This window comes from Diadema antillarum, unplaced genomic scaffold (assembly GCF_040938485.1).
Source record: "Diadema antillarum isolate AM-2024a unplaced genomic scaffold, OU_Dant_1.0 seq00000829_RagTag, whole genome shotgun sequence".
NCBI classification, from domain to species: Eukaryota; Metazoa; Echinodermata; class Echinoidea; order Diadematoida; family Diadematidae; genus Diadema; species Diadema antillarum.
The window spans coordinates 24,409-49,916 of NW_027271705.1; the positions used below are offsets into that span (position 1 = coordinate 24,409).

The window sequence follows — 25,508 nt, forward strand, 5'->3', positions numbered from 1 at the left end:
GGTCAATCTAAACGTAGTGTAGGTTATCAACAGCATGGCTCGAGACTCCAGCCCTTTCATAGACACATTACTTTGTCAGCCATGTAAACCTCTGACCTCAATGGACTTTTGCACAAAATTTGCCAGACATGGTGTGGATGTGAGGTTAATCCTACAAGTGTGTTGTGTGTACATTGAATGCCTTCTTTGAGCTGGGTCCCAGTGCCAATCTCTGGTCACTTATTAGTCATGTACTACAGGGATATATGCTCCATGATAAATAACAAATCACAACTATTATTCTAGATAAATAGATGAAAATATGATTGCTTACATGAAACAAATCAGAGTGATGAAATGATATTCTCTTCCAATGGGCAAGAAATTTGCATAGCAAATGCAATTTTCAAAAATGAGAGCAATGACACAGCACAAAACAAAACACTGGTGGTTTTGTTGGGTGTACTTTCCTTACAATTAGAAAATTAATTCTCTCTATATATTGGATGCAGCTGGAATGTATAAATCCCAGCATTCCAAAAGAATAGATATTGTAGGATACTATGCTTTTGAGCTTTGTGGCTTTTGTGCGGCCCATTGAAGGATTAGTTATGGCCAGCCCGTCTGTGTCATGCAATCAAGAGTTTTCCAGCTATCTACAAAATGTAGTACCCCGGCCAAGCAGGAGGGTAATATCCAGGGCTCTTGGCAAATACCCTACTAATCATTCTTCATCATTGTGTGGTGAATACCTCAAATCTGAATACACTTTGATGACTCCTGCTGATGGCCTAACACAGGTTATGACATGTGACGCCCAGCTTAAACCCACAAAAAATCGCAGATTAGGATTCTCTGTAATGGACCAAAATATGTCATTTGAAGGTTGTCTTTACCTGGGAGAGTAATTGTTTCTCTACCTACTGTCAAAATTTGGTGGCTTAAAGCGAAACCAAAATCAAGATATTAGCAGTTTTTCTGGACCATATTGTTTTCAGACAGGTGCTGCGTACACTGGGAAATAGAATATGTTATCATTGATACTTCTACACAGCATGCCAGAGTGAATCCAATCTTTAAATTCTCGTTTTTCTCCTTTTTATGAAACTGCTCGTCTCCTAACTCTGTCATGTTTCAATCACTTTTGAATGGGTTAGGATGGTCAAATGTTACCATGTTATCATTTTAAAGCAAAGAGCTTACTCATTAAAACTATCTAGAAAAAGTGGAATGTCATTGTGGCTCTACTTTTTTTTTTTTTTTTTTTGGAGGGGGGTTGAGCTGGGCAGTCACAAAAGGATCTGTGCCGGTTACATCACTGTGTTCAAGGTGAGGTATTTCTGTGATTAACCTTTGAAGACCAAACAGTCCATTTGTTGTGTGTTCCTCTGCTTCCTTGTCAAAAGGCAAGCATTGATCTTGAGATCAGCTAGGTCAAAGTTGGTATCAAGTCTGCCCATCCGAGATAAGAAGTCACATCCATACGCATTAAGGGCATGAAATATTTTGTACACGTTGGGTCATCAGGTTGTCTTGTTTGTAAAGCAAAACCCAAGAGGTTGCCAATGATAGAATTTTACTGTCTGTGTGCCATATTTGCATACTATACAACTTTCAGTGGTGTGCAAGACATAGGCCTTTGTTTTACTCATGCTCAGTGTTTAAAGGTACAACAAAACATGGTTTCCATGTGACTGCAGAAACTGTCAATTTCTGCTCTAAAATGGAGACATATTTAGATAAGAAATATGTGAAATAACAGTGTGATACCACAATTTTACTTGGATAATGACAAAAATGTTAAATATTACCTGAAAAGGTACGCCAAGAGTAATGCAATCTTACTGCTGTTTTATATTCAATTACATTTTAATTACAATAAATTGGGCATGCAGCTTGTCAGCTGTATGTGATTCAATACTACTGCTAGGGCATGATCCGATCATCATGTACTTGTAGCATTCTACATACCCACTACTGAACATAGAGGTGCTTCACGAGTACACCATCTTTTATCATTTCACACTTCTGATCTCAAAATACTCCAAAGCAACTCATTACTGTAAAAAGAGGAATTTTTGCATGCATTTTAATTTGGTGAATTTCGCGCGAGCCGAGTTTCGCAAAACTACAATGCACGCTAAAGATCTTGTCGTGTGTAATAATAGTAAGAGTATTTTGATGAATCTTGAGCAAATTTATGATTCCATAATGCCATGTATTTTGTGAGTCCAGTGCTATTTGCTTATTTTAAAACAGGAAAATATTAACTCTGATTCCAACATGAATGGGATGTGCACATGTACATATTTCCGTCAATTTCCTTATTCCATGGTTGTGACTTTAACCCATTGAGGACGGGCTGATTTTGCTATAACACGCATTTCCTACAAATACCTGCCTGATTATACTCGGGACTCGTCCTCAAAGGGTTAAATACTCTCAACATTTTTGGGAAGCTTTTTGGAAGTTTGGTAGCCTGACATCAATTTTTAGTGGCCCCAGTCCACTGGGCTACTGCTAATGTCAAGTGATTGTAGTTTCTGTTTTTTGTCGCCATGTAAACCAATAATGACATGCAAGCTTATGGTGAAGTGCATATGTTAAAAGTGTCCAGAGAGGGTGCTACAATATCACTTCTATGGTCTCAGGAACGCTGGCGGGTGTTAAAGAACAGGAAAGAAACAGGGATCCTGTAGATTGTCAGTTGAGTGTGAAGACTCCCTAGACCATGGTTCCCCTCTCACTTTCACAGGGTTCCAGCTTTCTTGGAGTTATCGTAACTTCAAAAGAAAACTTTCATACAGTCATTTCAAGACCATATTACTACTGGCAAAAGGTTATTGCTTATATTACAGCCTACCAATTATGACTCCTAAACAGCTCTAGGCATAATGATACTTCACCTTATAATCCAATAAAAGAAAAGAGTGTTGGTGTTAACCAGTGAGATTATATACATTTGTAGCATCATGTACCAAAAAGGAAAATAAAATTATGTTCCATTTTATGGTAAAGTCTTTTAAATAACATATTATTGTTGCTTTGTGTAATCATATAGTATCTATGTTTTGACTAGTAATTGTTTTTGTTTGATTTTGTTTATTAGACAAGGAAGGGAAAAGGGGTCTGGATGTAATGCTACCCAGGAAGTGGAGTGAGTGCACAGTGGGTGTGAGGTTGATTCCCGTGAATGGTAAAGAATAGAGTCGTTTATTTGTTTGTGTCTTGTCACCTTGCTGAAACATTTAGGTAATCGGTAAAAAAATCAAAGGAAGTATTCCTGTGGTTGCAAGATAGTGATGGGAATTGTAAAAACTGATGGCAATTTGGGTTCACTGACTGCAAGATAGGCTGCTGCTTGTTGCACTTATAATCAATTTTATCCAGTAGGTGTTGCTGTTATTTTTATATTTTAAGCATGTGCCAATCAGTTTTGAATATTCATGCTTTTTTTGTAGCTGGTTGTTATAGTAATCTTATTGCAGGTATCTAAGGATTTCAGTAATAGTGAGTGCTTGCGTTGTGGTAACTTTATGATTCCCTCTGCTGTAATCTAGAATTTCCCCCCCAAATTGATTAATTTATTTCATTGCTATTTCTGCATGGATGACACTTGAATTGTGTAGACAGAGCTTTTGGCAATGCATTAAATGGTTATTATAAAATGGGTTCAAGAATGTAGCCAATTGGAAGCGCTGAAATGAGTCACGTGTGCCTGTATTAATTTCTCACTAACATGCACGGCCTGACGTCACAATGTTTACACTAGCAGTGCGCACTCAATCAGTTGTTACAAGTGCGTCACGCGCTACTATACGCGCTGTCAATCCTGTAAACAGAACTTCTAGTTCGGGCTGCCGGCCGGCCATTCTTGTGTGCATAACACGTGTGGCGTACGTATACTCTTATACGTACAGTACTTATACTTGTATGTGCGGGATTTCCGAGTGCGACGTACGTAAATGTTTGGGACGAACATCTTCGGACATCTTGACTCTTTGACTGGTATTGACCGACAAAGGTACGTGAAAAAGGCTGTTAGTTTTCGACCCATTTTATAAAACAAATGATGCACAGGATTATTTCGTGGCCTTAGTGGAGATGCAGCTCACTCTCGGGTATTTACAATGTAGTGCAACATGCACTCTGCTTCGCCTCGTGCATGTTTCACAATTGTAAATACCCTCGAGCGCTACATCTCCACTAACGCACTCTATCCTGTGCATCATTTGTATAAAAACAACAATACATCTATATACTCTGCATTCCTAGGTTTGGTGATGCAAAGCTGCAAAGTTGATAATTGTGGAACCTGCTTACACTGTATATTAGCCAACCATTTATACACTCTGACATTTTGAAGTGAACAACAAAGTGTTCAGAGGAGAGATATCTCTTGCTCATATCTGGAAATACTTTTAGAAATGTATCATTCTACAAAGATAATGTTTACATTTTGCTGTGAAAAAAAGTGTTCAATTACTCAAGATTAATGTTAGGCATATGAATATCCTGTCAAAATCAGGAAGCATTGAATTACTGAATCACTCTCAGTATGGCAAAATCTGTCAACAGCAGTCCCAATGTTTGATTACAATCAGTGTGTGATCCCTCACTAGAGTTCTCAAGGTGAACTCCAATCCTGCATGCAATAGTCGCAGGAGAGTTGCAAGCATCCCTCAAAATAACGTATTCCTCAGGAAGGCCGTCAAGCAGGCGAGACCCAAGTTTAGGGACTGCCACTCAAGGGATTTTACTTTGTGATAAGCCATGGAGAGGGGGAGGAGGAGGGGGGGGGGGGAGGATCTGAATCACATGTGACTCAGTGGACGGGCAAAGTGAACACCCCTCAGCTCCTCAAGGTTTCTGGAGACAGGTTGATGTGCAGTGATGGTTATGGGATAGGGTTTACTAATATTCTAGTAGATTTATGGCATGGGATAGGGTCGTGATTGTGTTTGTGCTTTAAAAAAAAAAATATCCAATGTTGTAATGGATATAGCATGGCTCGACACTAACTCTTTTGTTTGGTCGCCCGATTTTCATTTTTGGTGGCCCCGGGCCACCGGGCCACCGTTAGTGTCAAGCCCTGGATATAGGCATAAATGTTAACTATACATTTTAGATGGTTGATGGGATATTTGATCAATGGGAATCAAGTCTTTGTTATTTGAATTTGGTTTGATGCTTGATCATACTGAAGTTTTGTCATAGTTTGGATGTCTGTAAAATTAGCTTGAACAAAGAAAGTTAACCAACATACAACTCATGGACAACCTTGATTGTGACCAAAATTTTCCCCATTCCCCATTAATGCAATTGAATAGTTCCTTAGCCTTGATATTTTCTCATTCTGTGAGTAATCACAGCTGAGGCATCCTTGGAAAATGCTTATGAATGATGGCAAGGATGGCAGAGTTTTGGGCTGAAGTCCAATATTGAATGGTTGAGGTGATCTATTTTGAGTCTGAGTCTGTCCAGGATAAGAATTCCTTCTTTGAGCCTCCTTGATCTCTTCCTCTCCAGAGAGTCAGAGATCTCAAGATGTCTCAGTGACACTAGGCTCATTCACACACGTCAAAAAAAAAAAAAGCGTGGGTTGAATCGCGATTTAAATCACACCTTTGTGCACTCTGGTTCACACATTCACAGGCAAGAAAAAAATCACTATCTAAACTGCAGCAATTCAATAAGAAAAATCACAACTCAAATTGCACCTGTTCAAGCGGAGCCAAACTGCACATGAATGAGTCTCACAGTTTGACCTTACTTTGACCCAACTATCCCTCACACGTTGCATCATGGGATATCAAAATACTGTGCAATTTTGCACAGTGTTCATTCATACTTTGTATCATGAATAATTACATCAATTCAGAAAAAAGTGTGACAATTTCAGAAACATTGCACTTTTAGTGGTATGTGGATGACGATTTGAATCTCACCAATAGTCACTATATTATGTCCACACATACCAAAAAAAAAAAAAAAAAGGTCTTTGAATCCCAATTTCAAATCACAACTCAAATAATCATGATTATTGGTGGCTGTGTGAATTGGTCTGCTGAGCGTCGTCCCCATAAGCATGAGGTTTTCTTGGCGTGCATGTCAGGAATCTCACACATGATGCTGTCATTGTCATAGCAGACAGTGATCTTGAAGGCGGACCCCAAGTACTATAAAGCATAATTAGACTGGAGGCCAAGAAGCTGGATCTAGTACATCAGTTGGTTTGATGTTATAAATAGAGGATTAATATGTACAGTATGACTAGTATGAGAGGATCATGACAAAAAGACATCAATGCATTTCATCCTGATACAAGAAAGAAAAAAATACAGAATAGACAACAAAAACTTCTTTTTTTTCTTTGAGATATCACATCCCTAGCTTTGGTTCATGGCTTTCATCTATTGATACACAAGATAAATATTTTACCACACCATTGATTCTATTCACGCTTTTATTTCAAAGGTATGAGTGTGACACATGTACTTTACTAGCCTCTGCATGCTCATGTGCCCAGATGCAACCCCTGTGTGTGCATGCATGATAGCGCAGACACTGTACACAATATTGTCCTGTATACCTACTGTACATTTTAATCCAGTCATGTCCAATGGTATCATTTAAAGATATCTCTCTTTCTCACTTGTCTACTATGAAGCCTCATCTTGAAAGATTGCAATAATGGCAAAATTGAAAATGAAAAAAAGCAACTAAGTGCAACATTACTCATTCATATTTTGTTCCCTTGCAGCATTCTGATTTTACACCTGTTACGCTAACACATGATATAATTATAACTGTAAAAGAAGAGGTGACCTTATCATACCCCCACCACACATAGTGTGAAGGGGGTATAGGAATCACCGTGATGTTGGTCGGGCGGTCGGGCGGTTGGGCGGTCGGGCGGTCGGGCGGTCGGGCGGTCGGTCGGTCTTTTGCAAAATCTTGCGTCGCGAACTCCTCCTACAGTTTTGAAGCAATTTAAATGAAACTTAGGGTAAATGATGATATTGAGGTACAGCGTATAGATGTGCAAGACATGTTTTTTGTGTTAGTCGGACAATGCGTTGCCATGGTAGCCATAATTTTACCAAAACCTTGTGGATTGAATAACTTCCGTAGTATTTAAGCAATTAATCTCAAAATTGGCATCTGTGATGATCTATAGGTGTAGTTATGCAAGACACTCTTTGTGTTTGTACTTGACAAAGCGTTGCCGTGGTAACCGCATGTTTTCTTTGAAATCTTGTGGAGTGAACAACTTCCACAGTTTTGAAGCAATTGAAATCAAATTTGGTAGGCATTATGGCCTTGAGGCATAGATGTGGAACACATAATCTTTTGTGTTAGTCGGACAAAGCGTTGCCATGGTAACCATAATTTTACCAAAACCTTGTGGATTGAATAACTTCCACATCATTCAAGCAATTACGGTCAAATTTAGTATTTATGATGATCGGGAGGTGTAGTTATGCAAGACACCAATGTGTTAATATAAGAAAAATGTATTGCCATGGTAACCACTCATTTTTGTATCATATTGAACCATTTAATCTATGAAGGTGAATTTGGTGTGTATGATGGTCTTTACCAAGTGTAGTTTTGCAAAATGTCCTTTGTATTTGTATATGACAATGCGTTGCCATGGTAACTGCATGTTTGTTTGTTTTTCATCCTGTGGAGTGAACTTCTTCCACAGTTTTCAAGCTATTGAAACCAAATTTGGTAGGCATTATGGCCCTGAGGTATAGATGTGGAGCACATAATTTTTGTGTTTGTCACACAAACCGTTGCCATGGTAACCGAAATTTTACCAAAACCTTGCAGATCAAATAACTTTTCCATCATTCAAGCAATTAAAGTCAAATTTAGTATGTATCATGATCTAGAAGTGTAGTTTTTGCAAGACACCAATGTTTTAGTTTAAGGAAAATGTGTTGCCATGGTAACCACTCATTTTTGTGTCAGAATAAACCATTCAAGCTATGAAGGTCAAATTTGGTGTGTATGATTGTCTTTAAGTGTAGTGATGCTGGGGGAAAGCATGTTTCCATTTGCTGTAAGTTTTGTACTCAGTGTCAACTCTGTAATTGTACAGTAAACTAAAATTATTCTGTTTCCAATTCGACAAGTGCACAAACTTGGTATTAACGTCATTGCCCTCATGACATCACATACTATTAAGCAACACTAGGGGCGGGGGTATTAATCACCTTCAGTGATAATTCTAGTTTTTAATTATTGTGTATCCTCAGATGAATTTCCCATGCAGTATTGCATAGGAAATTCATCTGAGGTGATCATTTTGCAATGGCAGCCTTGTTACAAACTCTGAGTCCATGCTTGTTCATTTACATTGCAAATTGAAAAAAAAAGAAAAAAAGTGACAAAGCAATTGTCATCATGGGGAAGTGCCTTCATTAATGTTTGCTGAGCAATTGCTGTTACAATAATGAACCACAGTTGTTGTTGGTTTTTAGCTTTTTGGCTCAGTCCCAGCTGCATAATTGATTGATACAGACACACGGGAATTAAGGGAAATATCCAGAGGATTTCCAAGTGGGGTTGATAATGTGAACAGAGAAATAAAATCCAGATGCTGTCTCATTATGGTACTCATGGGGATCTAGCGTAGGCCCAAAAATATGGGCAGGATATACAGAATATCTGCTATTTGAATAAATAGAAAGATTTTTAGAACGGCTTTAGTGATTAGTTACCTCCACTATGGTTCAATGGCAGCTGGAGTAAATGATAATTATTTCAGTGACTTCTGTGCTATATTTAGACAAGCAGTAACCATGTGTGTGTGTGTGAACTAATCATTGAAGGATGTATGATTTTAAACATAGCCAGGTGATCGATGATTATGATTCATTTGTTTCATTATAGAGAGGACAGAATTGTGTCTGTTAAAGGAAAAGTTCACTCACGGTCCGCAATAGCAACCAAATGAATTTACCACAATAGGCCCTGAGAAGAAAATGTTTCTATTCCTTTTGGGTTTTTTTTTCTCCAATTTCTGTAATGAATGAGTGTAGTTTATGTCATGACAATAAATGGTTATGATATTAATTCAGTACACTATCAGGGCATTGATAGTATCGTCACGAGTGACCTGAGTAATTGAGTCAGATGCATTATGCTATTATCATCATCATTAACTGTTGTTATTATCATAGTCAAATCATCATGAGTGAAGCCCTCATGAAATCCATGTGTGATGATCTTTTAGTCTTTATGTACCTTTGATTTTGAAAAGGGCAATAAAAGTGTGACTCTTTTCTATAATTAAGGAGAAGAAGGATAGGAACTGATGCTGGAAATGATTCATTTTTCAATTGTTTCTCCAAGGGCAAAAGTGCTGTCTGCAGCATTGAAATTTCACCCCAGATCAATTATACTATACTTGAGTCTGGGAGACATCTGCAAAACTTCTCCTTTCCCAAATTTTGAATCTTCTTCAGGGGCCTAAGCTCATGACAGAAAAGCTGGGTGCCTTGTGTTGGCCTACTTTTGCCTTTAATAATCCAAGTTCTCCCAAATTACTCATTCAAGAGCTTTAACCCATTGATGATGGGAATGTGATGTGTCCTTTGCAAAGTCTCTGGATGTTGTTTAATCCTACAGGCTATGAGTTAATGTGCAGCAGCCCCCTTGTACAAACTCACCAAACATCTGCCAAAGGATGACATACAGAAAACATGAAAAGGACATGTGCTGTACATGGGGGCCCTGTGGTAAAATTGATGAGCCTTCAAACTCCTATACAGGAAATCATTAGACCTAGTTCTGCCTGGCGAAAACATCCTTGGAGAAGATGCTCTTACCCTCAGTGTCTGTCTCGACCTATCTATTAAGCTGGGTACCTGGTGATTATAGGTTAACCCATTGAAGACGAGCTGATTTTACTACAACATGTCCATCCCATAGACACTTGCCCGAGTAGACTCGGGACTCGTCCTCAACGGGTTAATGATAATGGCAAGACCCTCTGGAAGAGAAGTGTTAGTATTGCAGAGGCTGCCCTAGGTGGATAAAATCATTATCTTCATAATCATCATGACCATCAGTATTATAGTTATCAATATCACCATCATCATCATCATCATCATCATTATTATGATCATCACTATTATCATCATCATCATTATCAATCTTGTTATCAATATCACAGTGAGGATAACCTTGTCTAAGTGACAGTCATGAGTTAACTTTAACCACCAGAACAACAGTTGACAAGCTTTTTGGTTTTCCAAAGATGCCATAGTAGTTCTGGTTAATTTAAGTGTAGCCATTTAATGGAAATTGTGTCAAAGAGCCATGATGTTGCCTACTAAACTAAGGGGAAACATTTTTGTGGAAAAAACTTCTCCAATCTGCACACAAATTTTTTTTTTCTGCTGAAAATGAGTCAACCTCAATTGTTTTGCTCTCATGCTTGTCCGTCATAAAGGGTTTTTGTGTAACAGGTGCTGCTTTGTGTGACGAATACCTCATTTGTAAAATTCATGAGTCAATTTAGCAGAAAAAAAATTAGTTTAGATAGTAAAGGAAGATCAGTGATAACACCACTTTAACATCTGTTGGGGAGTATGATTGTATACCCAATAAATTAATTACCAAATTGATAAGATTTGATCTAATCATGTATTCATTCCTCAAATTCAATTTGAGAGCAGACCAAATGTGCGGCTCAAGCCCATTTCAGTAGCGAAGTGCAACCAGTGAATGCATGCAAATTCATAAATGTTTGTCAACCACCTACACCCATTTTGCTGTTTTACATTTAAAAAGTGCATTCCTACAATGTACATGTAGGTATACAGAATTTCAATGAATTGCATACAAATGTTATCATAGAAAAATACTGAAGATTTGAGAATGTGGGCATGCAATTATACAAAGATATGATGTTGTGATATTCCATTATACCTCAATTTTACCATTATCACATAACACTGTGTACATGTAATTTGCATCTTTGTGCAAAAGATGTTGAAGGGTGGTTATTAGGCAAATTTCTAAACTTCATGAATAAACATGAGAGCACTAATATGTATCCATGTATTTATACTTTCTGGACATTTTTTAGCAAGAATGAATAGTGTTCTCACAAGAAGAAATTATACACTGTGAAGCATGGAGATCACTGTAGCCATATATATTTTATTCATTTGTTTATCATTATTATTTTGTTAATAGAGAGAACCATAAAATGTTTTCTCTCTGTGTGGAGTTAAGGGAAAGGCACAAAAGCTTTCTAGTCTCCCTGATCCTGCAGGAGGTTCATGAAAACTTGGATATGAAATTATCTCTTCCTGTTGAGACATATGAAAAGCCTCCCAAATATGAAAATCATGCTCTTTGCAGGGGCGGATCCAGGAATTCCATAAAGGGGAAGCGCCTTTACTAAATTAAAGGGGGGGGGGGGGGGGGGACACACGCGCCCACCCCATTTTTTGCTTTTTATTTCATTTGTTTTCACAAAAAATAAGAGGGGGGCGTGCCCAGTGCGCCCCCCTCTGGATCTGCCACTGCTTTGGAATCCCCTCGAGTTTGTGATGAGTGATTATTAGCTGCCCTGGGATATTCTAGTTCCTCTCATCAAACAACCCTCTTTCTCCTTGATTGTCCTCCAGGTAATACAGGTGTACATCAGCTGGCAGGGTGTCAGCGTCCCGACACCAAGGATCCAGCTGGTTGATTTTGCCAGGAGGGAGGTTCAAGCAGGGAAGAGCATTGTCGCAGAGTTCAAGATCGTCCCAAGAGTCATGGCGGTATACACTGATGAATGGGTTCTGGAGCCCTGCACCGTTGAGGTGTATGTAGGCGGCCAGCAACCAGGACAAAAAGTGAAAGTTCCCTCCAATGTGCTTTCCTCAAAGTTCCAGATTGTAGGTGCTGCAACTCCTTTGTCAAAGTGCCCCTATCCTGGGTAGTGGATGCAGAAAGCTGACTCAGTCTGCTTTCCGGCTAAGGATTGGTTGAGAGGAGGCATGAACTGTTAGGGTTGAATGCTGCCAGGAGAGAAAATTTAACCTGCCTGCAATATTGTCTCTGTCTTATTTGTTTACTTTTTGCTACCTACAGTGCATTTCTTTGTGTGCTTTTTTATTATTGATGATCCTACCCAGTCTCTAACCATTTAAAGAATGTATATTCTTGATACTTTATTGAGTTCCTACAGATTATTACATGCTGTCAGTACTTGGGGGTGGTGGTGGGGGGGGGGGGTATGGGTTCCAAAATGACAGAAACATCAAGTCTGTGAGAGTCTCCATCATAAAGAGCAGTTGTTGCAGACTTTTTTGGTGCTAACTTCCCCACCCCCACCAACAAAAACAAACCCCAAAACCTTCACACACAAATTGGGACAGCTGCCAAATGTTTTTTCTAATATCCTATCATCAATGTGTTGGATCAAAAATTAATATTTCCACGACACTGTATGTACTTAAGAGTTTGTACACTAGATAGTGTTTGCAAGGTGTGCTGTACAAACGGTGTCTGGTATTAATGGTAGATTAAACGACCACTGCTATGTAAAGCAGTTATGGGAATATCTTTGCCAGTGTTATCTCATAACAGTGAGATAAGAGTATATGAATACCCCCCCCCCCCCAAAAAAAAAAAAAACCCACAAAAACAAACAAAAACAAAAACAAAAACAAAAACAAAAAACAACAACACAAAACACAACAAACAAACAAACAAACAAATAATACAATGTAACAACTACATAAACCAGTAACACAAACGTGGAGAATCTGCAATTAACTTTTTTTCAATAGAAATGTTTGTGAGTAATCCAGTTTGCCTATTTCTCTCCTCTTAAACTACATTGTAGTATTGAAGGTGAAATAATCATATTTAGATTTAATTAACTACTTTGGAGACAGTGATGGATTTGCTCCAGTTTGGACCTACAATATCTATAATAGTATTATGCCAACTAGCAGGTACTGTAGCTACTTATATGGTGCCATACACTGCACAATCCTCCCCTTTGGAGCACTGTTTTAAATTCAACCTCACTGTAAAGATATTATGGGGGCACTGTGATATATTTAATAAGGTTGATGACTCATGAATAGGAGGTTACATGGTCAAATCCAACCCACTGCCTACATCTTTTGACTAGATTTTTATTCTAACTATCCCCCTCCTGCTTGACCAGGGTGTGGTGTATAAATGGGTACATGTAAGTGCCAGTACTGGGAAAGTGATAAGGAGCCCCCTGGGATAAGACCATTCACACTGAAGAGGCTGCCCTGGGTAAATTATACCATCATCATCATATCCTGTGCTTTGTTTAAAGGGGGTATTATCAAGCTCAAATTCATATTATCTTTTTAAAGATGCTCTTCTTTCCCTCAATATCATTCCATATTGATGATTTAGTGGGAGGCTACCTTTATTGTGTGTGTTAACTTGATGAAATGAAATGAGAGGTTGTGTTTCCTACTACATGTATTATAAGCCATGCAGAAATATTTGTGTGTGTACAATTTCTTTATCAATCTTAAAATGCAGGCATTCATTATTTTACAATAGTGACATTGTATGCCACAATTATGACTTTTTATACAATAAAAAAAAAGAATGCTGTGATAATATTTGTCAGAATTCTGTCACTTTATCTTTGAAGCAGGTAAATAAGAGATGAGGAATTTTGAAAAATGTTCTGTTGGCAATCAAAAATGAAAATGCTCTGTTGGCAATCAAAAATGTCATCACATATTGTATTTTCATGGACTTATTTATGTGTAATGTGCATTAGGTATAATCTTACCATGAGCTTTGAGATTTCTGTCAGATTTGATGAATTGCTATGCCATTAAAGCATGTATGTATGAGATTGAAGGTACAGCTGATGTTCTTGAAATTAAAAAGTTCTAATTTTGTACACAAATGCATTTAAGTCTAGTTGTTCTTGGTAATTGTTCTTTGCTAATTCATATAGCCTGAAGATACAGTATATCTTAAACATTCAAGTTGACTGTAGGGCATATTAGACAGTGGTGGATCCAGGTTGGGGTGCACCGGGTGCACACCCCCTTTATTTTTTGTTAAAACAAAAGAAATAAAAAGAAAAAAGGGGGGTGGGGTGCGTGCACCCCCTTCAGTGGTGTAAAGGCGCCCCCTCTTTTTATGTAATTCCTGGATCTGCCCCAGTTAGAGTAAAACTACACCTGTAACTGCATTTTTTTTTCTCAATAGTTCTGCTATGTTGAATTAGTTATTCAGTCACACACTATGATCAACAGTATAATTTGGCCTCAAAATTCGGCATATTTTATAATTTTGATTCCCATTTGATTTATATCATATTAAAAATGATGTCATTATGTTTATATGTAAGTCAATGTCAAGGTATAGATAGATAGCGGGGGGGGGGGGGGAGAGAATGAGAGAGAGGGAGGAAGAGAGGCACATAGAGAAAGACAGAAGAGGGGGAGATAGGATGATATCTGGATTACTATGGGAAATTAGTGGTGGTCTAGTTAACATCTAACCGCCTTCTTTACCCTCTTCCAACCTCCTTCCCACAAGACGGATTGTCAAGACTGTGCTGTAAATAAAACAAATTAAGCCCCGATGTCTATATGACTTATGGACCATTGCGGCAAGTCTGGTTTTAGCTTGACCCCTCGCCGCCCCTGATTTGGGGTGACAAGGGGAAACTCAAACGGGTGGGGGAGAGGAAGCTGGGCCCGGCTGCAGGAAGACCAAAAAAGGATTCGCGGCCTAGTAAAACTTCAAAAGAATTCTTTGTGAAATGCGTTTTGACCAGACCTCCTTCTCCCTCACTCTCTCTGTCTCTTGAAGCTGCATACGCGATGTTTGTATGATTTATACATACATGTATATAAATTATATACATGAATATGCACGTATTACGTATATATCCATAATTATGTGTATGTATACATACAGACACGCACACAAACATATGCACACGATATTAGATATGTCGAAAACAGTGGACCAGAAATAGTAGGGGAAGATGAATGAGTTTGTTATGTCTGTAATGTATTATATCAGCGTCTTTACGAGTGCCCACTTTATGTAAAGATGAATTTGAAATAATGGTGAATATTAGCTCTCCAACGACAATGAAAGCTGACACCAAACTTTACTTCGGCTTGTATATGTGCTAGACGATTATTTTGCATTTCGCTTCTTGGAGAAATGCATCCTTCATACAGCCTGTCTTTAGTTTTTCTAAGGATTTCGGTAATGGACGGAGTATTAGGGAGAACCATGGGCTCGCTGTTGTTGCAATTATAACTGTTATCCGATCCTTCTAAAATTACTTGACGGTGTAAAGCAACAGTTGAGTGAGCTCAATGTTGTCCGGCTATACCATCGTAAGCCATAACCGTGAAGGGGAGTCGCGAATTATCATTTACGCAATTTTTTTCCGAACCATTCGACTGAGGCTGTGAAATATCCTCACTGGTTTAATAAAAGTGACAACAGTGAAATGGGCTGAATTGGCTATCTTCGTGACCTGGGAGTTATGAAGTGATAATTAAACGTTACCTGACACATACTCTAGAGGAGTTACAAAAATACAGTATGAGCGTCTATAGTTGTCTTTTGCCAATGCTATAAAGGCCTTAAGTGAAATAATTGTTCTGCATTTAATAATTTGTGTCAAATCCTCTCTATCAAGTTGACACAGGTCTGTCATGCACGGTGAAGACCACATCAATTACCGGGTGTATGGTCCTCTGATTTCTGAATTGTAAAGAAGAAAACGCCCTGGGTGTCACCCGGAAGTAAAGACTCAGGGTTGAGGTCAATTCACAAAATAAGTTGCCACGATAATTTACCACAGTCTATCTGAACCACCTGGCCAAGTGTAATACTATATCAGTTATTGACAACTTGCCAATAATAGCGTACGTCCCAGTTTCTCTGTCGGCCTGAATTATGACGTCAGGATGAAGTCAAACATGCCTTCTTGTCATTTTAGAGAGTAAGAGTAGCGGAAGTCCAGTCTGCAATGAAGCAAATCACTGGCCACGGTGCTGTGCCTCCGACCACGTCTACTGAACGAAGTGGTATTCATTGTCTGAACTTCTACTTAAGAAGTACAAACGAATAAAGATAAAGCGGAATAGTGACAGTTTGACTTATACATTGTTATATAAAAAAGAAAGGAACAGTTGATTGAATTGTAACTTCTGTTACATCTGCATGAAACGTTGATCTTTTAGAAAATCAGATAGGGTGAAAATGCATCACCACATCAGAATTCTCACACAGGTTTGTCCTTTCACTACTTTATTTATGTTTTCACTGTGGCTTACGGTCGTGGTGTTAATTTCTACAGCCAGATAATATTTTGGGTTATCCTTTTGATGCAATGTTAAAGAGGAAGAGGTCAAATTTTAAGTTAGTGTATATGCTCAGAAAATATCTTCGCTATACAAGTACAAGATGTTCAATTTGCAAGTACACGAGTATGAATAGAAGATTACTATTTTTGTGCCCCTTTCCTCTGTAGTTACCACATAATCAGAAAGACATTCAACCCGTTTACAATCGGAGCCTGGTTGATTCTAGTCTCGGGGAAATTCAAAATATCGAAGGTAAACGAAGGATAACTATTTTTTTCTATGTTTCAGTCATAAATCAATAATGGCTATTATCGAATAATACATCTCCCCCTAGAAAAAACCAACAATAACAAACAAACAAACAAACAAACAAACAAACAAACAAACAAACAAACAAACAGAGAATGAAATGTACTCTGAAGCAATTGTATCTTTCTCGAAATTGCCAGGATGGAAATGACGTCACAGATGCGCGTTTACAGCAGCATGTATTTGAAGAGCTTGCTTCCAAGAGGCGCTAAATCCAACATTTATCAATGGATTTAGAGCCTTTTGGATGAGAGCTCTTCATTTGTGAATGTATTTCCATTGAAGACGTTTAAAGTAGAAAAAAAAGTATACTGTGGGGGTGCAACAGCTGAAAAACTCTTCTATGTCTCCTACATTAGTAAATTAGAATCAACTACAAGCTAGATATAGAAACTGATTTGCAATCGCAGTTTTGAGCTGATTAAATCATTGCCTGGCTAGTCGCAAATTGGCCTATTTTTTAAGGTTATATGAATCATGCACTGAATTATAGTACTATATTGTAGTTATGAAAAAAAAAAGAAGAAAATGAACTTTGTATTTACTCTAGTGGATTCAGAATACAGTTAAAAATGACTACTAGAATTATAGTCTGCCACGATAGCTGCACTGACAAGGAGTGAATTTAGCTAGTGCCTAATTGTAACATGATGAAGTTCACAATAGAGCATTGAACATAGAACACGATAAAAAAGAAAGAAAGAAAGAAAAAAAAAGATGCACAGAGTGTTCTCTCTCAATGGCTCCCAAAGAGACAATCAGTTACCTATAAGAAAACAATGTTGTTTACCATTTTCTGCGATATTCCAGTTTAACGTTTAAGAGAAGATAATGATAAAACATAATATCGTCTGAGTTCAGTGCTTATACTGTAGATCATGTTGACCAATTGGTGGACGGATGGTATAATTCACGTACGTAGCCAAATAAAGGGTGAGAAAGTGAGCAATATGCAGCAAGATCTCAGCCCTGAGGAGAATAGAGTTCTCCCTGCAACCATGAAATTGCAAAGAACAAGACGCTAAAACATTAACCAGGCCTTAGATATTACCAAGGAGGTCAATGTGGTTGGCACGATTTTCAGATTCCTCCTGTTCCGTCAGATCTTTATTTACTTTTCAAAGTGCTTGTCTGTTGGCCGTTGTTCTTGGTAGTTTCTTTTAACTATCGCGAAGAAAGTTTACCAATGAAGTCTGAAAATTTTCAGTAAACTTCCATAATATTATGATGTACTGATTTTTTTTTTTTTGTCAAGAAAGGTTGATTCACTTCATCATGAGTTGGATACCATGTGTGCAGCCCATATTGTTCGTCATGAGCAATAAAACACGACCTTATTTTCTCAGACGTGACATAGCGATGTGTAGCTACCAGACTCCTCCGCATGATGTAGAGACTGACCTGTAATCCAGGATTTCGACCGCAAAACTGTGACATCATCATTGCGACATGCTGATTTGTCGGCCCAGCGCGTCATTGTGATTCACACCTCTGACGTTTTACGAAAACGACAACTTTACGCCTTGTTCCGAAGGGAAATCCACGGTTTCTTGATATATCAAGTGTTTTCCTCAGAATTTCTCATCTTGCAAGACTTCAAGAATATTTCCCCCCTCTCCATTACGTGCATTTGTAATTCTCACACAGAACATATTCACTGCAAGATTTTTCTGCTGAATCGCTTGCCTTGGTAGTCAGATTGACATTGGTGACCTGATTGCCCCACATTCTGCAGTAATTTCAGTGTCATAAGTACTAGGCAAATTAATAAATAGATACACTATATTGCTCTCTAAATAATTGGAGGTAGAAAGATGCAGATAAATCAATACAAAAAATGAATGGATAATCATATTATAAAGAAAAAAGGAAAACAAAAAGAGAACACTCGCCACCAACATCACCACGTAATGCATACACAATCGATGTATAGAGAGTCTGACTTTCTGAGTTATTCCCTCCTGTTGTGCAAAGTGAAATCTAGGCAATGGGTTTGACTTACTTGACTGAGGCACAGGACGTGGTGTCCCATAGCGCTAGCGCTCCTTCGGGTGGTCCGCCTCCATATGCCTCTATCCTTGGCCAGTTCCTCAGCTTCCTGTATTCTACTGTTTCTAATCTGGTCACCCCAGCAGAATGGGAGACGACGTCCAGACGGTCTGGGAGTATCAAAGATATGTTCCTGTAAGCCATCTGGGTCATACGGTTCCCTGGCATTCGTATAACATGACCGAATCATTTATGTTGTCTTTTAGCCACTTCATCGTTGATGGTAATCGTGATTTGAAGTTGGCTTCTGATGTCACTGTTCTTTATTTTGTCCATATGTGACCCGGCAATAGTTCTTAGGCATCTTATCTCGAAAACCGGCAACCTGCCCCTTTCTGTTTTCCTCAATGTCCAGCTTTCCGCCCCATATGTTGCACTAGGTCTTATGAGCCCTCTGTATCACCTGCTTTCTTTCAGCAATCTGGTGATGTCCTTGTTGGTCCATATGGTATTCCTTAGTCTGCCAAATTACCAGGCAGCAAGAGCAGCGCGTCTGTTCAAGGTACCTCGCTACCAAGGAATGAAACGTTTTTCTCTTTGTCTAAACAAGTGTCATTAATTGTTATGACATCATCTCTGGACGTCATATCTTTACACTTTGAGGTGTTTATATTCATACCCCACTCCCCACAGGCTTCCTCTACTTTGGCAGATGGTATGAAGTTTTTCAAAGACCCAGCTCGAGCAAGGTAGTATCATCAGCATAGTTGATTTTGTTAATGCGCATACTACCCATCTTCACTCTACTGTCTATTTTTTTTTAAATATCTGTCATTACAAACTCGATAAAGATGTTGAATAGGCTTGGGGATAAGAGAGATCCTTGTCTGAGGCCTGTCTAAACCGTGAACCACTTTGTAACTTTCCCATTGACGAGCACATCACATTTGGATTGTTCATACACTGATAAGATGAACCAAGCCTCTTTCCACTCCTTTGGCGGAGGCATTTCCACCGTGCTTCCCTCCATACAGTATCAAACTTTAAAGGCTACAAAATTCCAATGTAGTGGAATACGCCTTTCTGTAGCCTTTTCTAGTATTTGCCGGACTACCGCTACCCCTCCCTAGTCCCTAACCAGAACCCCTGTCTGCTACCCAGGCCGCAAAGCCCAGGCATCTAGTTTGTGCCACGGGAAGGTAGGGTTGAGTTACATGCAGAGAGGCGACTATGAATCTGTACATACATCATTGAGAGAAGAAAAAAGGGGGACAGTATAGGAAAGGGTTAAAACAGAAGGAATAATACAGGGATAGCCATGCAGTCATACTTGCAGGATGGGAGAGGAAGGGAATATGAAAATGCATGGTGGAGTGCGCATCTACAATCTTTTTACCAACCAATGGCAATACCAACTCTCATGGCTAAGATTATTAGAGCACACATGCACACACACACACACACACACACACACACACACACACACACACACACACACACACACACACACGCACACACACACACACACACACATCATCATCATCATCATCATCATCATCATCGTCATCACGTCTATCTTGTCGTTGTGTAGAGCTGATATTTTTGAAATCATTCTTTTTTTTCTCTCCTGATTTCAGTGGGTTACACTTCTTTTAGAGTTTTATGTGAGTGAATGACATAGATCTCCATTTCCCTCGGAGTGAGCGTTCTTAAAAGGCAAGTTTGTTCATGTCGTATCATGTGAGGTTAGTGACCTTTTAAGGTGGAACATGTCCATGATAGGAAAAATGGTATGTGATGCATAGTAATTTCTGATCCAGAGCTGATGAAATATAGGCTCTGACGTGAAAAGTTAAGCTGATCTATGGAATGAAATTACCACGGTAATCAAATAACATGATTCTAAGAAGCATAATGACTTTTCAACGCGAAAAGCGACTTCTCCGGCAACGTTTCCCCCTCTGTCGGTAAAGATTTGGGATATCTAGAACGGCGGGTATTTGACGAATCTGAACATGATATTTAATATGGGATGCGTTCTAAAGATAAGGCTGTTCACTACACGACATACGAACAGGTTGCAACTTAATGTAGACCCAGTCCGAGAAACGTAGACGAAGATATTTCTTGCATGGAAAATATAATAGGCAAACGTGAATTTCGTGTCATCCATGCGATCTAAGTTTCTAAGTGTAAGAGGGAGCATTTAAGGGTTCCGATTTGTTATTGAGGTTCATTGTTCCAAAAATTCGTTATTCCAAATGTTCGTATATCAGAAATGTAATGAGGTTCGTTGTTCCGAAGGTTCGTTAATCAAAAAAAAAAAAAAAAAAATGGATTCTTTATTCCGAAAATTCGTTAATCCGAAAGTGAAATAATGTTCGTAATTGCGAAGTTTCGTTCGTACACACTTTTTTATGTCAGATTAACAAACATTCGGAATAACAAACTTCATTTCACTTTCGTAGTGGTACCAACGAATCTTTGGAATAACGCCACAATGTTCAGATAAAGGAACCCTATTTTATTTTCGTATTAACGAAAATCGAGATATAAGGAATGTGTGTGTTTCGTATAACATACATTCGGAATAAAGAACCTTTGGAAGAACATTTAAGATACAGAGATATTTCCAAAGTTGGTCAGGACAGAGGTGAATGGCGCAGACCGTATTATGTACTTTTGAAAATATCTATTTTTTCCTTTAAACAGATTGGAAGCATTTTATCTGACCCATGCACACAAAAATAACATTGGTTTGGGGGGGGGGGGAGAGGTGTAAAACCACTCGTTTTCTTCTCAGAGATGTCCCTGAGATAAACAGCACAGTTGTATTTATAGTTGCAAACTGAGATGATTCCTTTCCCGGTGACTGTCTCTCTCTCTCTCTCTCTCTCTCTCTCTCTCTCTCTCTCTCTGTGTGTGTATTAAGTGGTGATTTTGATGTTCTAAATCGAGAAGGACCTGGTCTAAGTCTCGATGGGTTTTACGAAGCAACGGAAAAGCGCACTCAGAAAAAAGCCAGATTTCACCTTTTAAGTTCACACATCCTTGCTTCGCATTATCTGACTCAGCCTTCAAAAACTTCACTTCACTTTTATGCCCCTTTAATTCCAATGACCGTCATCTTTGAATTAAATTTCTCCCTTGACAGGGTTTCAGGTTTACCTCTTCACCTTTCCGTATTAACAAGATGAACGGATTTCGTGTCAAAAGTTTGAGAAGATCCATTCCATTTCGAAACTATATGACATGCCCTCTTACGTGATTGTCAAAAGCAAGACAGATTTTGGTGACTTCATTGCGTTTTCTATGAGGGAAACCACATTATCTACAACAGGACAAATGACGACAGCGAAAATGATTTTTTTTTTTTTTCACATGCGTCACTCTTACTCTTGAAGTTGTTCTTCGGTGCTTTAGGAAGGCTTATAGTAACATTCATCGAAAACTATTTTTAAATGAATTCCGTGTGCTACTCGTTATACTAGTCTTGAGTGAAATTGGGCAAAACTCGTGATTACAAACAGTCTCCTTGAATTCGTCTCCATTTTTTCCTCTGTCGCCTGTATTTTTGTTAGTTCCATTGCGTATTTTTTTCCACACATTCTCAACACATGGAGATTGTGAATTCATAGTTTCAAAAAAGATGATAATGATACATAATTTGCCAGCATGTAACTTGACTGCTGTGTTATCGTCATTCCAGCTATTCATTTTTATATTTCTCAAATGAAGAAAATTTTGAGATAACACAATCAATAAAACTGACTAACTTTACTAAGCATATACATACAAATATATAGTTAATGATGATAATATGTAAGGACATTAAGGGCAACAGGAAAAAAGTAGGGCCTATATGCCTACATACATACATTAAAGCAAGTTTATTTGATGGCAACTCCCGTCAGATCATTGGCGTAAAATTGTATTTTAACAGATATTGGACAGATATGTTAAATAAATCAATTTGTGACCACCCAGCTCAAAACCCATGAAAAACTCGCAGATTAGGGTTCTTTGTAATGCACAGAAATATATCATTTGGGTTGACCAATTCAAATTTTAAACTTTGTCTTACCTGAGAGGATAATTTTTTCTGTACCTTGGTAAATTGAGATATTATAACGATTTTATTGGATTTTTTTTTCATTGATATTTCTGCACAGCACACCTTGAGGAGTGAACTCAATCTTTAAATCATCTTTTCTCGTCTTTCTTTGAAACTCTCTCTTATTTCAATCACCTGTTGAATGGATTAGGATGGGACAATTTTTACAAGTTATTTATCATTTTAAGGCTTAGAGCTCACTCTTAGCTTACTCTTTTAAATTGTATCTTTGCCCAAAAAATTATTTTCGATATGTGAAAGAGACACATTTCAGTAGTCCATTGCACCAACTTTGAGAGAAAAGGGGTCATTAATTAGTCAAATAATGCATCTGAAAGTTTCTAAACACAATGGGTCTGGGAGGCAAGACTACAGCAAACCCTATTGTTTGCAGTGGGTTACGGAACCACAGCGGTTCCTGAATCTCCCAGACACAGTGTGTTAAGAAACTTTGAGGTGCATTATTTCACTGATTAATGACCCATTTTCTCTGAAAGATGGTGCAATGGATTACTGAAATGTGTCTCTTTCACATATCCAAAATAATTTTTTGGCCAAAGATACGCTTTAAACTATGTAGAAAGTGTAAATTCATTTTGGTCTAATTTTTGTGGGTTTTGAGCTGGACGAGCACATACTTATATTAAACAGATACGTAATAACCGGCTAATATAACACTAAGTAACGTGAAGAATGAGCATGACATTTCGGTAATCACATTTGCACATAATTTCTTTCTAAGCAATGAAAGATCCCTTAAATCTAAGTAAAGTCTTCGAGACAAAAGCATGATGGCAACTTTGCATCAACGAACTGAGGAGGACAACCCGGTCATGCTGAGAAATAATAGAAAATGATGTCATCTTCCAGGAATATAATCTCCCGATACCAGTCCACTCCCACTCACACCGGGGAGAGCGAGGCACGTGGCTAGTAGTTGAGGGAGATTACCCGTTAGCACGTGGACAACTAGGCGATAGAATCGGAGTTTGTGTACCAAGTTTGCCCTTCAACTTACTGGAGGTACATCCATCGGGCTAATAAGTCTCCCCAAAGGAGTCTCATGGATTGTTGTACCTTCACCTAGGCTAAATAATGTCCTGCATGTGTATCATTGTCTGCAAAACACATTTTATAACAGCTCATATACTATATACTCTTTGGGAACGAACAGTGAATGTAAATTATATCAGGGTAACCATGACATAAAAATACAATTTCACATGTTTTTATTTTGTAGCTCTTCGAATCTGATACCGCCTCTTCAGCTGTGTTATCCTCCAGATCTACCATCTTCGTCACTCATCTATACAGAAAGTCCACCAGTTCTTACAAACAGCAATAGAGGGTTTGGAAATATTCAAGAGAGCATATGGCGATAACAAACTTACTGCACTCGCTTTTTATTTTCTCAAATGAACTGAAACAAAGGGAAGTCTTATAAAAAATAATTCTCTATAAGGCTGAAATGGTAGAAGCGAATGGCATCAACGCTGAAAATCATGATAAGTGATATTGTTTTATTACATCACACAGTATTGTAAATTATCGCGCTACCTGCCTACGATGCTAGATAACTTTCCTCACTGCTGTCATGCATGGTACTTAATAACACAGAGCAACATGACAACATCTGTATAACACGTATAGTTTTGTTGCACTCTTTAAGAGGGAAGTTCAAACATGAAGGAGATCGTTATCTTAAGCAGTTGCTTAAGTTATTGAAAGTGGCATTTGAATGTAAACGGTCTCATCCGCCTATGAGGCCCACGACGGGCATGATGTGATGGGCATTCTGTGTCAGTAACACAGTAATGAGTCGGCCCTTTTACCTTTCCCTGCTACATCCGAGTATACTCAGCGGGTCACCACTGGGTCCCATGACGTGGAGGGGCTCAAACCAAGGCGGTCCTCCTTGCTCAAACTACCAATGTATGTAGTATACACAGTGCTTCTTTTTCATGTCAGTTAAATTGCTCCCATCCATGCTTGCGCTCGATCTTGTGCTTCATGAGAGCGTGCATTACAATTTCTTTCTTTTTTTGACGAAATTTTAAGAATATTTTCCTTTGTGTGACATACTTCAATAAAGTAATGATGTACTATACTGCCAAGGCAATTTTCTTATCAATAACTTGACAAGGCCCCATGGGCGAAAATTTGTTTAATATCAGTCTCTCACGAAGTTTCATTCACCCTTGCCTTTCAAAAGCTCTGAGCAGAAAACCGTAATTTTTAACATGCCTCTCGACTTTTTAATATACCTCTCGACCAAGAATGACCATGATTGTGTAGTATCCTAGTTGCCGGAGCAGCATCACTTTTGACTGAACAGACCTATGCGCGGGAGACAGTATTTCTCACAAAGGTCACATTTGAAGAGACAACGGTGTATGAATAAATTCTGTGAGCGATTGCTCGTTTTCGACCATAAAGCTTTGTCTCCTGTTTCTCTTGATAAAAAAGATAGCAATCATCATCTCCGACGAGCATAATTATTGTGGCATACGTTTCGTCTGATAGACGACTGACGAGAACACGCATATAATACTCCGAAAATGTTTTCTAATGCTCCTCCCCAATGCCGTAAAAGGGCATCATTACAAATTTTGTCTAATCAGTTTGTTGAATGAGTTGTTAAACCATCTGATCCGGACCCTTGCTTGCTTACATGAATTTACATTTTCTTTCCAGAAAATCTGCTTGGAAATCAAAGTGTTGCGTTAACTCTGCTGATTACTAAATGTCAGTTG

At 38.5% G+C, this 25,508-nt stretch overlaps 1 protein-coding gene across 1 annotated transcript in view; it reads left to right on the plus strand.

Annotated features, from left to right (window-relative positions):
- The window catches only part of LOC139740053 (uncharacterized), a 29,350-nt gene extending 17,317 nt beyond the window's left edge, over positions 1–12,033 (plus strand). Inside the window, exon 11 of the mRNA XM_071650645.1 lies at positions 11,634–12,033. Coding sequence (XP_071506746.1) covers positions 11,634–11,933 — 300 coding nt within the window. The 3' untranslated portion in view covers positions 11,934–12,033. The remainder of the gene's footprint in view (positions 1–11,633) is intronic.
- Positions 12,034–25,508: the final 13,475 nt, after the last annotated feature.